Raw genomic sequence first — 12,189 nt, 5'->3', positions numbered from 1 at the left:
TGTTCTCCTGCCAGTATATATTGATTCATAGAGGTGGAGGCTGGGGTCATGACCCTGCCTTCCTTTTATCCAGGCACACCCCTTTGGGGCTCTGAGAACCGAAGGCATTCCCCTTCCCCACCCACACTCCATCACCTGCAGGTAAATTACAGCTACTTCTGGGGATGGGAGGGTTATTGGGAGGAAGGGACTCCCCTATAGTGCTTTCTCACAGAGACAGATGTAAGCTGGCCCTCACTATCTCGCTAAGATTTTGTAACTTGTCACTGGAGCTTTTTCTTTAAGGTTATTTTTTCTTTAAAGATATTTTAATACAATGTCCAGCCATTAAATTTTCAGTGTGCTTAAGCTTGCTTCCACTTTTAAGACTCAAGTAGACAAACTGTTAATGTTTTATAAATGATAAAAAATTCACATCAGATTTTAATAGAATTAAGCATAGTTATTAAACACACATGGGGCCTCTGAAAAAATGTTATTCAATTTAATAGTTTTTAATTTACATTGTATATATACAAGAGCATTTCTTTCAACCTGCAGGTTAACCAAAAAAAAAAAAAAAAAAAAAACCAACAAAAACCCCACACTGCTGTTAGAAGAGCAGAGAAACTTTTGAAATACTCTGTTGTCTGAAATAAAAGCAAGGCACTCTCCTTTAACAGCTGATATATTCCTGAATTCAGCCTGCAGAAAGGCATGTTCACACTGAGAGAGCTCGAAGAAAAGTAGTAGGTTAATCTTCTTTAATTCTTTCTTTTGCTGTCGTGATCTGTCACTGATCATACTGCATGAATAAATTTTGTGAATTTAAATAAATGTGAAGGATATTCTATAGATTACATGATGTTGGAGAGTATCACAGTAAAGAACATCTATGGAAGACTGAAGCACATCAGCTACATGAAGTCTAACATAGGGCTCTGGACCTGCTATAACCAAGAACATGCTTCTTAATAAACGTATCTTGCGCCAAGAAAAACTATGCTGATTTGTGCAAAAATACTTCTAATGGGCCCGGTCCCATGAAGTGCTGAGAGTCCTAGCTCAGAGCTGAGGATTCTCAGCAGCTTGCAGAATTTGTCCTGAAATAAAGGTGATTTCGCAAGGGACCTTGGCCAAGATCCTCAAAGGGGTTTAGGCATCTTGTTTTACACAAGGGGACAGAAGTAAACACTCTTTTGGATTTCTTGTGTGGGTGTGTATACATATTATATACAACATTTCAAATTCAGTCAAAATATGTTTCTCTTGCAGGTCAGGCGTGTGATACCAACCTACAAGAAACATTAGTTTCTCTGATATTTAAGTATGCTATTATGTTTGCACATAAGCTTAAAACTCAATACAAAAAGCAAAACTTTTCCAAATATTATCTTCAGGTAAACTGGAAATATTAACTATGGTGATTAGAAGCCTGTTTTCCTATTGATACTACTAGAAATCTTGATATAAGAATAATTTTCATAAAAGCACATCCAAACATAATAAATGATAAAATACCAGATGACTACTTGAAAACAATACAATGACTTGATATCTGGGTTATCCGTTGCAGCAATTAGGCAATTCATTTGGCATCTGTTTGATAGTATAATTTAATTTCCATATAAACAGCATAGTTTAAAAAAAAGACAAAAGCTAAAAAGTTTAAAGCTAACAAAAGATACAGTGACATCTGGTTGACATTCAAAAAAATTTTCTTAGCAAAATGATCAAAGAAATTTTGACTTAATACAGTGCATATAAAGTTTTTTAGAACTAAAATCTTTAAATATTATTTGAATTTAGCAAAACATGAGCAAGATTTTAATATCAAAGTGCTAAACAGTACTGCCTTAAAAGTCACTGCAAATAAACTGTAAAATAACTTTGATTGTGAAGTGACAGATATTTTATATACAAATGGTTAATAAAAAGACACACACACATATATGTATATACATATATATACACACACACACACACACAGACACACACTTTATGTATATATATATATATATATATATATACACACACACACACACACACACACACACGTATATATATATATATATATAAATATATATGTATGTATATAGTTCTCTAACTGGTATATCTGAGTCAGTGTGAACATCCCATTTAGTTACTTTGTGTAACACGGCTCCCATGAGCTGGCAGTCATTGCAATAAATACAGGCAAAGCCATTACAATATACCATGCATACAAACGTTTATACAAACAAAGACACTATGCAACAAATTATTTCATATTAATATGGCATCAACAGTATAAACATACAAAAAAGGAGTACGAACACGGAATGTTTCAACGCAGCCCACTATAGCCTTCCAAGCTCTGACATTCAGACTATTTTACAAGACTTGCTTGTTCTTCAAAACTGTCTTGTGTCTGTTTACTAACTTGTTACCTAGATTAAATCTAAAATGTAACTATCCCTGATGCTGACCCTGTGCGTTCCAATCACTACTTACTTTTACTTCCTTATCTAAGGAACAAGTGCTCAACTGAATCACAAATTGTCCCTGTGTCTTCCACATACATTTGTCAGTAAGTCACACTACATGGATTCAAGTTTGGGAAACTCTGTCGTGTAAATTAGTGCATGTAATCTTCTCACTTGATTTCTTCCATTTTATGTTCATAGTAAAATAAATTAGTTAATAAACAAGACTTAGTAAGACTGCACTTTAAAAAATTGCACTTGAACATGGGAGCTAACAGCCATTGTCATTTTGCTATAACTGATTTATACGAAATATTCAGTTGAATGTACTTTGTTAAAAAAAGTGAACTTTTGTTTAGTTTGTGCCAATATGTGTGCCCTTGATACAGGAAGTATGCTAAAGGTATCATCACAAAACACATACTACCCTGGCAAACAACTATTTGTTGTTCTTGTTTTCAAACACAGCTTCTACATTTGTATTACCCATATATGACGAGATGTTACACAATAGATATAAAACAGTCATGTTAACCTTTTACTGCTGGGGTAGCATTGTCCAAAAGTGTCTTATTAGCAATTTATTTAAAAAAAAAAAAAAAAAAACCAAATCACACACAAAAAAAATAAAATAAACAAAACCAAGAACACAACCCCCAAACAGTAAGCCGTTACATTTTAGGCCTTAGTTTGCAAGGAAAACGTGCCAGAAAAGTCCTCATTTTAGGGCTGGAGTTGCTTTTCTGTTAAGTGAGGGCAGAAATGTTAGCAGTAACTCACAATCCATTTGCCTGCTCTGGTGGGCAATTGCCTGTCATGAGGGTTTGAGACTCAGAAAGGAAGGGTATCCAGAAACAACTTGTCAATAATGGAAGGGGGTGGCACCAAATCTTCCAGTTTCAGGTAAAAGATGCGCTGCAGTCCCAGTGTGCAGAGAGAACGCAAGTCAGCAAGAACACCCAGTACCTTAGGCTCTGCAGACTCAAGTGGTTGTCCTTTGTTTTGGCAGCTGAAAGCTAAGTGATCTTTTAAACTGCTAGTGATCTTGTTGCATAGCTCTTCCACTTTCTTTGGTTCTTTTAATCCATGTCGTTCTGCAATATGATGGCAAAAGAACAGCCAAATCAGCATCATTATGGGAATAAATCTGCTCCTTACTCTAGAGTAATCAACCTATAATTAGGTAATACTGTAACATACAAAATGAAGACCTTTTAAAATATATTAGAATGGTGATGCCATATAATATTGACTGACCTTGTTTAATTGCCCTTTCTTGTTAGCAGCCAAAATATGTAGTGGTGGCTTTCAGATGTAATTTAAATTATAATTTATAAGAAACACAAGCTATCTACATATTTACCTATATTTTTAACTATATAAGGCATCATTTAATTGGATAATTGTATGGCAAAATGATCAAAGAAGGTGTTTTGGAGATTTCCCTGCCTTCCTACCTGTTGTGAATGCTCAATAACTATGGCAACCATTATTTATTCAGTGAATTCAAGTGGAGATCAATATCCACTGCCAGCTCCATCAGCACTAGGTCTGGAATTCCACTAGGAATTTACAGACACTCTTACAAGAAACCAAAGGCACGTCAACCAATTTTTTTTATTTTGATAATCTACAGCTTATCACTAAAAGGTCTGAGATAAAAGAACTCTGGAAGTCCACTATTTCCAGCTTTAAGCAAGCAAGGCATAAAGTAAAAGAGTTACCCATCATAAAAGACTTCTGAAATTCCTAAAATGAAAGCAATGACTTCTAGCTAAGGAGGTCCCCCTGCCCTTTTATGTTCTGTTAAAATGCTGCAGTGATGTTACACATCCTCAGTTCATTAAGCCTGAGGAGGAAGCTTCGGATTTGTGATTCATTAAAAACAATGTCTTTGCAGACATATGGGAAAAGAGAGTTTTGTGTCATTGTTTACCATCAATACTTATGGATGAATCAATGTAACATGTTTCTGAACAATAATCTCAAATAACTGTATTGCATTTTAATTTGTCTTTGAATTTCAAATTCACAGAAAAGTAAGAATTTGCTTCACAAGCAACGTTATCATCATTCATGTTTTAAATACTATTATAATTGCCAGGGAGGTGCAAGAAAAAACAGATTAAATTAACTAGCAAACATACTATAGATAGTTAGGCCTGCAACCAATCAAGCAAATATAGTGGGAGAATGGTAGGAGGGGAAGAAGCAGGAAGTTGTGGAAGATTTATGCTCAATGCACTCCCAAGTATCTGTAGTTCTGGCCCCATCCTTATGCCAAGATTATGATCCATTCTCCCAATCTCTCTTCCCCTCTTTTCCAGTGTCCATGAGAAGGAAGGATCTGGCAGGAGGTACTTTCTTCTGGTCATCTCCCTAAAAAGTGGAACCAATGAATGGGGCACATTGTCCTTCGCCCCCAAAACCAGGAATAATAAATGTGTACATGCTCTACTGGGCCTCCTCACTCTTCTCAGACATGCGTCTACATGCATATATGTGTAGTGGGGATCGTGCTCCTGAATTTCTCCCTGTAGTGACTGCTCTGGATGTATATTTAAGAAACTAATTAAATAGAGGACACTAAACAGATGCAATAGAGAGAAAATACATAGAAATGTATGGGTCTGAGCATCCTCTCGTTTTTACCAGTTTGACACTTGTGTAACTCTGTTGATTTCAGTGCAGCTAATCCCTGAATTATATTTGTGTGAGATCAGAATCAGGCCCCACGTGCGTAAACTTTGGCTAGAAGCTAATATACTCTACTGTTTACCATCAATCTGGCTTGCTATGTAACAAATACATGAAAAATACTCATCTAGGCAGTAACATCTGCTTCAAACATCTTCACCTTCAAGGAATTTCAAAACCTAGATATTTTAAGTGACTTGTTTACATTAAAACACAAGAGTTAATGAATATTTAATAGATTTCCAGTAAATTGTGTATGGTGTAATTAAGTAAGCCTGACTGTACAGGTCACCTAGAGTAAATACTTAGATGGATGCTGCCATTGAAAGAGCACAGTGACTAAATAATTTATAAAAATTCAAAAATCTGTGGGGATTTTTTGCCCCAAGGCTTCTGGGGAATTCGATGGAACATTAAATTAATCTCTAAATCTTAGAAGGGCTCCCACCTTTAAATCTGTGTTAAGGTTGTATTTTAACTATATTAGTGAAGACATATTTATAGGTTCAGAGACCTGAAAAACTTTAACAGATCCACAGGCTGACTTTAAAAATAAATAACGATGTAGTATTGTGGAGATGTTGCAAACCTATATCCCATTACGTTGTGCATTGCTGCAGAGTTTAGAAAATCAACTACTGGACTTGAGCACACAGGGCCAGATCCTCAAAGGTATTTAGGCACCTATATCTCTCAGAAGATCTGGGCCACAAGCAATTTATTTCTCACATCTCTAAATCTTTTAATCTAAATTAGGATCAAACCCTCATTTTTGGTCTTCAGTGTTCTTTTTACATTGGCAGATTTAACATGTTTCATTAACAAAGTGTTTCTTGTTGATTAGCAGTGATATGAAATCTCTAAACATTATTTTACAAGTTTTACTGGCTTGACTTTAAATAGCAAAACCAAGGAAATTCAGAATTAAGGCATACTCTATCCTTAATCTACTCTGTTGTACCACGGTATCAAAACAATCTCTGAAAAACAGGTAGAATTTAATATACTAAAATATGGGTGAAATCCATTGACAAAACTCCCATTGATTTCAACAGAGCCAGGATTTCATCCTATATGCATGGGTGAACCTACAGGTGACACAACGGGACAAATATGAAGTACATTTTCTACCCAGACAATGAGCTTTGTTATGTTTATCACTTAAAAAAGAAAGATTAGGCTTGAAATCACTGCTGTACATGCCAGCCTCACTTTGATTAAAAGGAAAGGTCAGTTAAAAAAAAAGACAAAAAAAGACCAGATTATCCTCTTCAGCATAAAAAACCATGGGATGAAACTATCCACTTGGAAATCTCCACAAGGAATTCCTCATGCAAATTAACTCATTGTCCCCTGGAGGGGACAGATTTGCTCTGTGCTTTCCCAAAAGATATCCCTGAACCTGGCAGGTCCATTGGAAGCCAAGGCCAGACATGTGGAGGCCTGTACCCTGGTAATGGCATTGCTTCTATGCTCCTCCACCCCACCCCTTGGCAGCATGCTTCCAGTTAATTTCTTGAGATGGTATCTATTTAATAAACTATCATTGAACTATCCATTTAGGTAGTGTGCGTAGTAAGGCTATTCTTTGATCTATTAGTTTATCACAGATCTGAAGTCACTGGAAAGTTCTTTTCTGATAGCGTTCAAGTGACTCTTTCTTAGAAGTAGGAGACAAATTTTGCTTGTTTTACCGTGTGCGCACTCCCATTGGGTCAGAGTAAGACCTGGAGTCCACTATGCCGCCATTGACTCCACTGGGAGAAGGAGCCAGGCCCTTGGCGTAAGCAGGTGCAACTACACTGAAGTCAATGGAGTTGTAACTGTTGACACCAGATCTTAATGAGGTCTGTTCTCTTCAGTGGCAGTACATATGTGAATAATGGGGCAGGATTTGTCTTAACAAGGATACCTAGTCAAAAAGGAAGTTTTCATTAAATAACTGAGGAGGCGCGTAAATATTATTGTTCACAGTCCTCCTTACAGTAGCAGTAAAGCAGGTCAGGTGAAAAGTCAGACTTTTCTGCCTTGTAAATCACTCCCTGGTTAATTAGGTTGTCACCCACTTTTGCAACAAAAATAGTATCTTATGGTAGAGGTGCCCTCCAAAAACCTGAAGGAAATGACTCATCAGCAGTCTCAGAAACTCACCATCTAGACCTCTGCAAAGTTAGTAGTTAATCCTGAGAAATTTGAACAGTTTTTCATACCCTTCTGCTTTACCTACACTTCAACCCAGGTGATCTCTATGTGATTCCTTGCTATAAATCTGCTGACAGCCAAACCTTTGCAGGAAGAAGATAAAAGACCAGAGCAAAGTTCCAGGCTTAGTTTGCCTCCCCTCCTAACTCCTGACAGTGGTGGCTTATAGCAGGATTGGACCAATTCATTGATGCAGGCCTTCTTCTTTAGAAAATACCACCCTCTGCAAATATATAAGGGGCTTTTAGGGTCTGTATTTAAGACAATCTGGGTCTCATTTAATTAATTCCTATTCACCAGAGACGTATTAATATTATGGATGCAACAGATCTATGTCCCAGATTCCAAAAGAGCCCCCTAGCTAAGTATATTGAAAACTGGGGTCTCTTCCAGTTTCAATATAATTATCTGGTTTCCTCTTCCCTTTTTACAAGCCCTTCCTGTTCCAAAATTTAATTTTACAAGCCCTTTCTCTTCCAGAATTGTGGGCTTCCCTGCCTTTGTGCTGGGCCTACTGTTTTTATTGTATTGGGAGCACTCTGATACACATGGGATTTGCACACTACAACCCCTAGAGCATCACAGACTTGTGCAATTTGGGGCCAAAGAGCCCTCTGAATGTCACCATGTGCATGGATCCTAAAGAAAGCATTATGCCATGATATAATGCAGAGGCCACAGGGCCTTCAGTTTCTTTAGGAGAAACCAGTGGGTGGGAAGTGAATATCCTGAGTGAATTCTTCACCTTGCAGCCAGGAGCATCCCCATCAGAAGAATGGAGTGGATCTCAGAGCCCATGCTCTTGCCTGAGCCCGAATGTCTACACTGCTATTTTTAGCAACATGGTGCAAGCCTGAGTCAGCTGACCCAGGCTTTGAGACTCTCTGCCGTGGATCTTTTCTTGCAGTGTAGACATCTTCATTGTCATTATTTCTCAGTAAGACTGATGATATCAGCAAAGCACCAATAATTGTGTCTGAAAACTGATACTGGAAAGCCAACAGCAGGGGAATAAACACAAATTAATAATTACGTGAGACCCAAAATCATAGTGCTTGATCCTGCAAGGTGCTGAATGCTCTGGTACCAATCCAGCAAAGAACCTATGCATATGCTTAATGTTAAGCATGTGAGTAGTCCCACTATAAACAGTGACTACCAATGTATCTAAGGATGTGCTGAAGTACTTTGCTGGATCAGAGAGCACATAATGACTACTGGATAAAACAATAATATTTTGGTATGGGTATGTTAAGAGAGAGATTGATTGATTGATTTAGAATACTTTCCATTTTGGAGTAGGTCAAATTTGAGACTGATTTAGACTGTGTCCTTTAAAGTGGTCTAAATTGTAATTTAGGTGTTCATACTTTGGCACGGTTGGTAAAAAAAGTAAAACATAACATTATCTACCAACCTATGGAAAGACTTCTCTGCTATTCAGAACAGCATTTGAAGATAGATCTTTGGATAGCAATATTTCTGTAATCCAGGTAGCAGGTTAAATCAACAGAGACTGTGAAGGTGTAACTCGGGAGATCTTGGCTTAGTATGACCCATTTTTGCTTTCCATGTTGGCACTGTTCTACTTAAACTTCTTCTGGTTCTTTAGACCTGTGGATCCCACATTTCAAGATGTCCAGAGTAAGTGATCCAAAAGAAACAACAGCATAGAACTCATTTCTTGCTCTCGTGGGGATGTGGGAAGACTGTATTGCACTGTTTTCTAATCATTCTCTTCTGGCTAATGTTCAGAGCAGCGTTGATGTGCTCTGGAGGAAGTTGTGCCTAGCCCTGCCTAACTAACTGAAGGAAGTAAAAAGGAGAACAGAGACAGAGAGAGGAAGATCCTAGAGGAGCACCTGAAATAAAAAAGACATACTATGGCATTGTGCAGTTTTGAGTTAACTGTTTGCAACCCATCTGCATCAGTCCAGATGCCAGTTCTTTTAATCTGGGTGAAGGTTAATGTTATAACCATATGACCCATCATAAAGGACCTATTGATTCTGCAGCACACTGTCTTATATTCTACATCAAAGCCCAGAACATCAAATAACAGAAAAAACACTTGTATGGACATTTACATTAATAACACAATGTACATATTTAATTCATTATAAACTTCTGGTTTTTTAGTCTTTTTCTGTGTATTTCATGCTCCTGCATGCCTTGCAGTTTATCTATGTACTTAGTATTGACAAAACATTTGCAATAGCCTCCAAGTTTTGTGCAGTCCCAGTGTGGCATTACACAAATTATTTAATGAGTCAATTTACATATTTGTAAATATTTTGCATAGAACCATAAGTTCCATCTTGTCAACCTGCTTTGACCCACACAGTGGGGGGGCGGGGTGCAGGGAAGGGGGTAGGACATGGAGCTGCACAAAAGTTGTCAGCTGTGAGTGGTTTGGCTGGGATAGGTATAAGGATGGCTGAGGGTGCTGGCACAGGCACTGGAGAGTGTCTAGGGATGCCGGGTAGATGGATGCATGTCTGGAAAGTGTTGGGGTGGTTGGGGTAGGTAGGTTCTGTAGGTTGTATGGGATGGGTAGGAGCTGGATGTCTGGAGGGTAACTGGGTGTTGGCTGTCTGATGGGGGTATCTGGGGAAGTATACTGAAGCTAGATGAGGGTAGCTGAATACTAGGTTGGGGTTTCTGAGGACAGCACTGGGCCCCCTCCCCTTTTATGCCTGCTGTTGCTGCTGGCTACTCCTCCTCTGATCCAGCAGGGGAAGAGCAGAGAGGCCACCTGCAGAGGAAGAGCCTGAGCATTCCCCAGTGGCTGGGAGGAGCAGCTGCAGTCCATTTGTCCAGCTCCACTGAATGCATGACCTCTCAGGTGGGATGCAGGAATGTGCAGTAAGGGCCAGGGGGAGCAGCCTGGTGTGAATGGGTTTCTGCAATATCGCTGGGGACGTGGAGGTGAGAGAGAGTTTTCTAGCTTCGGGCAAGTGAAATGGTCCAGGTTAATTTTACTGTGAGGAAGGCAGGGTTTAGGAGCAGAGAAGAGTAAAACCAGTGGGTCTGGGCTGGGTAGCTAAGAAAGGGAAGAAATGGCATTCTGGGGATTTGCAGGGGAGGGTTTTGACCACCAGGAGCACAGGGGGTGGAGGTGGGAAGGGAGAGGGAAAAAACCTCTTTTAGCCGCAGTTCTGGTTCTTACTGTCCTCTTCCCTGGCCTCTCCTCAAGAGAGAGGATTTAGTTCTCTCAATCCCCTCCTTCCCCACGTATGTGTAACTATTTCCCTTCCTCTCTCCCTCCACCTGCACCTCACTGACTACCACACTACATTTCCCCCTCCCCCCCACCGCCTTTGCTTGATTCATGAAGAGCACTCCTGAGGTCAGGCAAAACAAGCAGAGCACCACTCTCAGAAGCACTTCTGTTTACTTAGATACATGGTGCAGGGACTGTTCCTGAGGCTGTCTGAGGCCATGCACAGCATCAGAAACAGCATATACAGTGGCATACCCAGGCTGTAGGGCAAAACTAGGGAGCCATTCTTCATGGGCAAATTCCACAATGAGGAGTATTAAACCAGAACGTTCTCCAGATCATAGCCATTTTCCCAGTATTATATCATTGAGAAATAATAAGGAAAAAGAAAACCAACACTGTTTATGCAACTCCAACAGTATTTTGCGCTGTTCCTTCTACTGCAATCACCTCTCTCTCAGGGCTTTCTATGCCACTCATCATTCTATGGTAAATGCTTAAAAACCATATTAATGGAGATGTGCCAACATCATAAGACAAAGGAATAAGCAAAAAGTTGTATTAATTTCAAGTCCATTACAAATACAGGGGAAACGAAAATCAATGTTTGACCAATAAAGAAGCACAACATTGGTAGAGAGAGAAATGATATTTCTTCATATTAGAGGAAATGACTACTTTCATTTGTCGAGAGATTTTGAGAAGACTAACAAAACACAGCAAATAGCTGTATACCAAAAGGGCTTTTATCACTGGAAACAGCAAGAAATGTGGGAATGAATTAATTAAAAGTTATTCTTATTAAACCTTTTAAGTGCATTCGACTCACCCATGGGACACTCTTTACTTGTTTATGCAAGGGCAACTGAACAGGGTGTGAATGAGCAAGCAATCATGATGCTAAAACAGAGTATGGGTCTATGAGAAGAAAACCTTTTCTACCCATGGAAGAATATATCACATGTTCACAGAAGTAGTTTGCATGAGGTTTATTCCTTTAAGTAAATTCCTGAAGTTTCCAGGAAAATAATCAGGAAGAGGGAAAAGGATGAAAATAAGTCAGGGACACTTTCTCCTTGCTGTAACAATTCACTCATTTTGGGCCTGGTTGTAAAGCAAATTAACCCCACTGAGTAATTCTGCATGTACACCTGGTGTAAGTGAGATCAGAATTTATTGTACATCTCTTAATTATGGTGAAATGAGAACAAATTGATTTAAAAAATAGGAAAATACTTTTCATAGGAAACCAGTATTGAAGCTAAAACTAGCGCGCACTAAATCATCCCCAACTGCAGGATGGAAATGTACCCTAGAAACTCGGAAGCTGAAATCCTGGTACCATTGAAGACAATGGGAATTTTGCCATTGACATCAAAGCAGCCAGCATTCAGCACAGGTTTCCAGAAAATCATCTCATCCAGGGTGAAGAGAATGATGCCACTTGTGGGGGACTGGGAGTAGAATTTGCAGCCTTGTAGATGCCCTGAGATCTGTGAGAAATCCATTTCCATTTCTGTAGATCTCGGTGCATGTATATAGATATTCAACCCAGCTCCACCTGGGTGCCATGGTGCAATGAGGCCCTGGATCACCACTGAGGACCCAGCTGCATCTGTACAT

The 12,189-nt window shown here is 39.0% G+C and overlaps 1 protein-coding gene across 1 annotated transcript in view; it reads right to left on the bottom strand.

Annotated features, from left to right (window-relative positions):
* Positions 1–470: 470 nt before the first annotated feature.
* Positions 471–12,189, bottom strand: part of NR4A3 (nuclear receptor subfamily 4 group A member 3) — a 31,184-nt gene continuing 19,465 nt past the window's right edge. Inside the window, exon 8 of the mRNA XM_067569839.1 lies at positions 471–3,538. Coding sequence (XP_067425940.1) covers positions 3,276–3,538 — 263 coding nt within the window. The 3' untranslated portion in view covers positions 471–3,275. The remainder of the gene's footprint in view (positions 3,539–12,189) is intronic.

This window comes from Emydura macquarii, unplaced genomic scaffold (genome assembly GCF_026122565.2).
Source record: "Emydura macquarii macquarii isolate MOO-44397 ecotype Brisbane River unplaced genomic scaffold, CSIRO-AGI_Emac_v2 contig_2948, whole genome shotgun sequence".
NCBI lineage: Eukaryota > Metazoa > Chordata > Testudines > Chelidae > Emydura > Emydura macquarii.
Note: the sequence above shows the minus strand (reverse complement) of the source record. Positions and strands in the feature narration are given on the sequence as shown.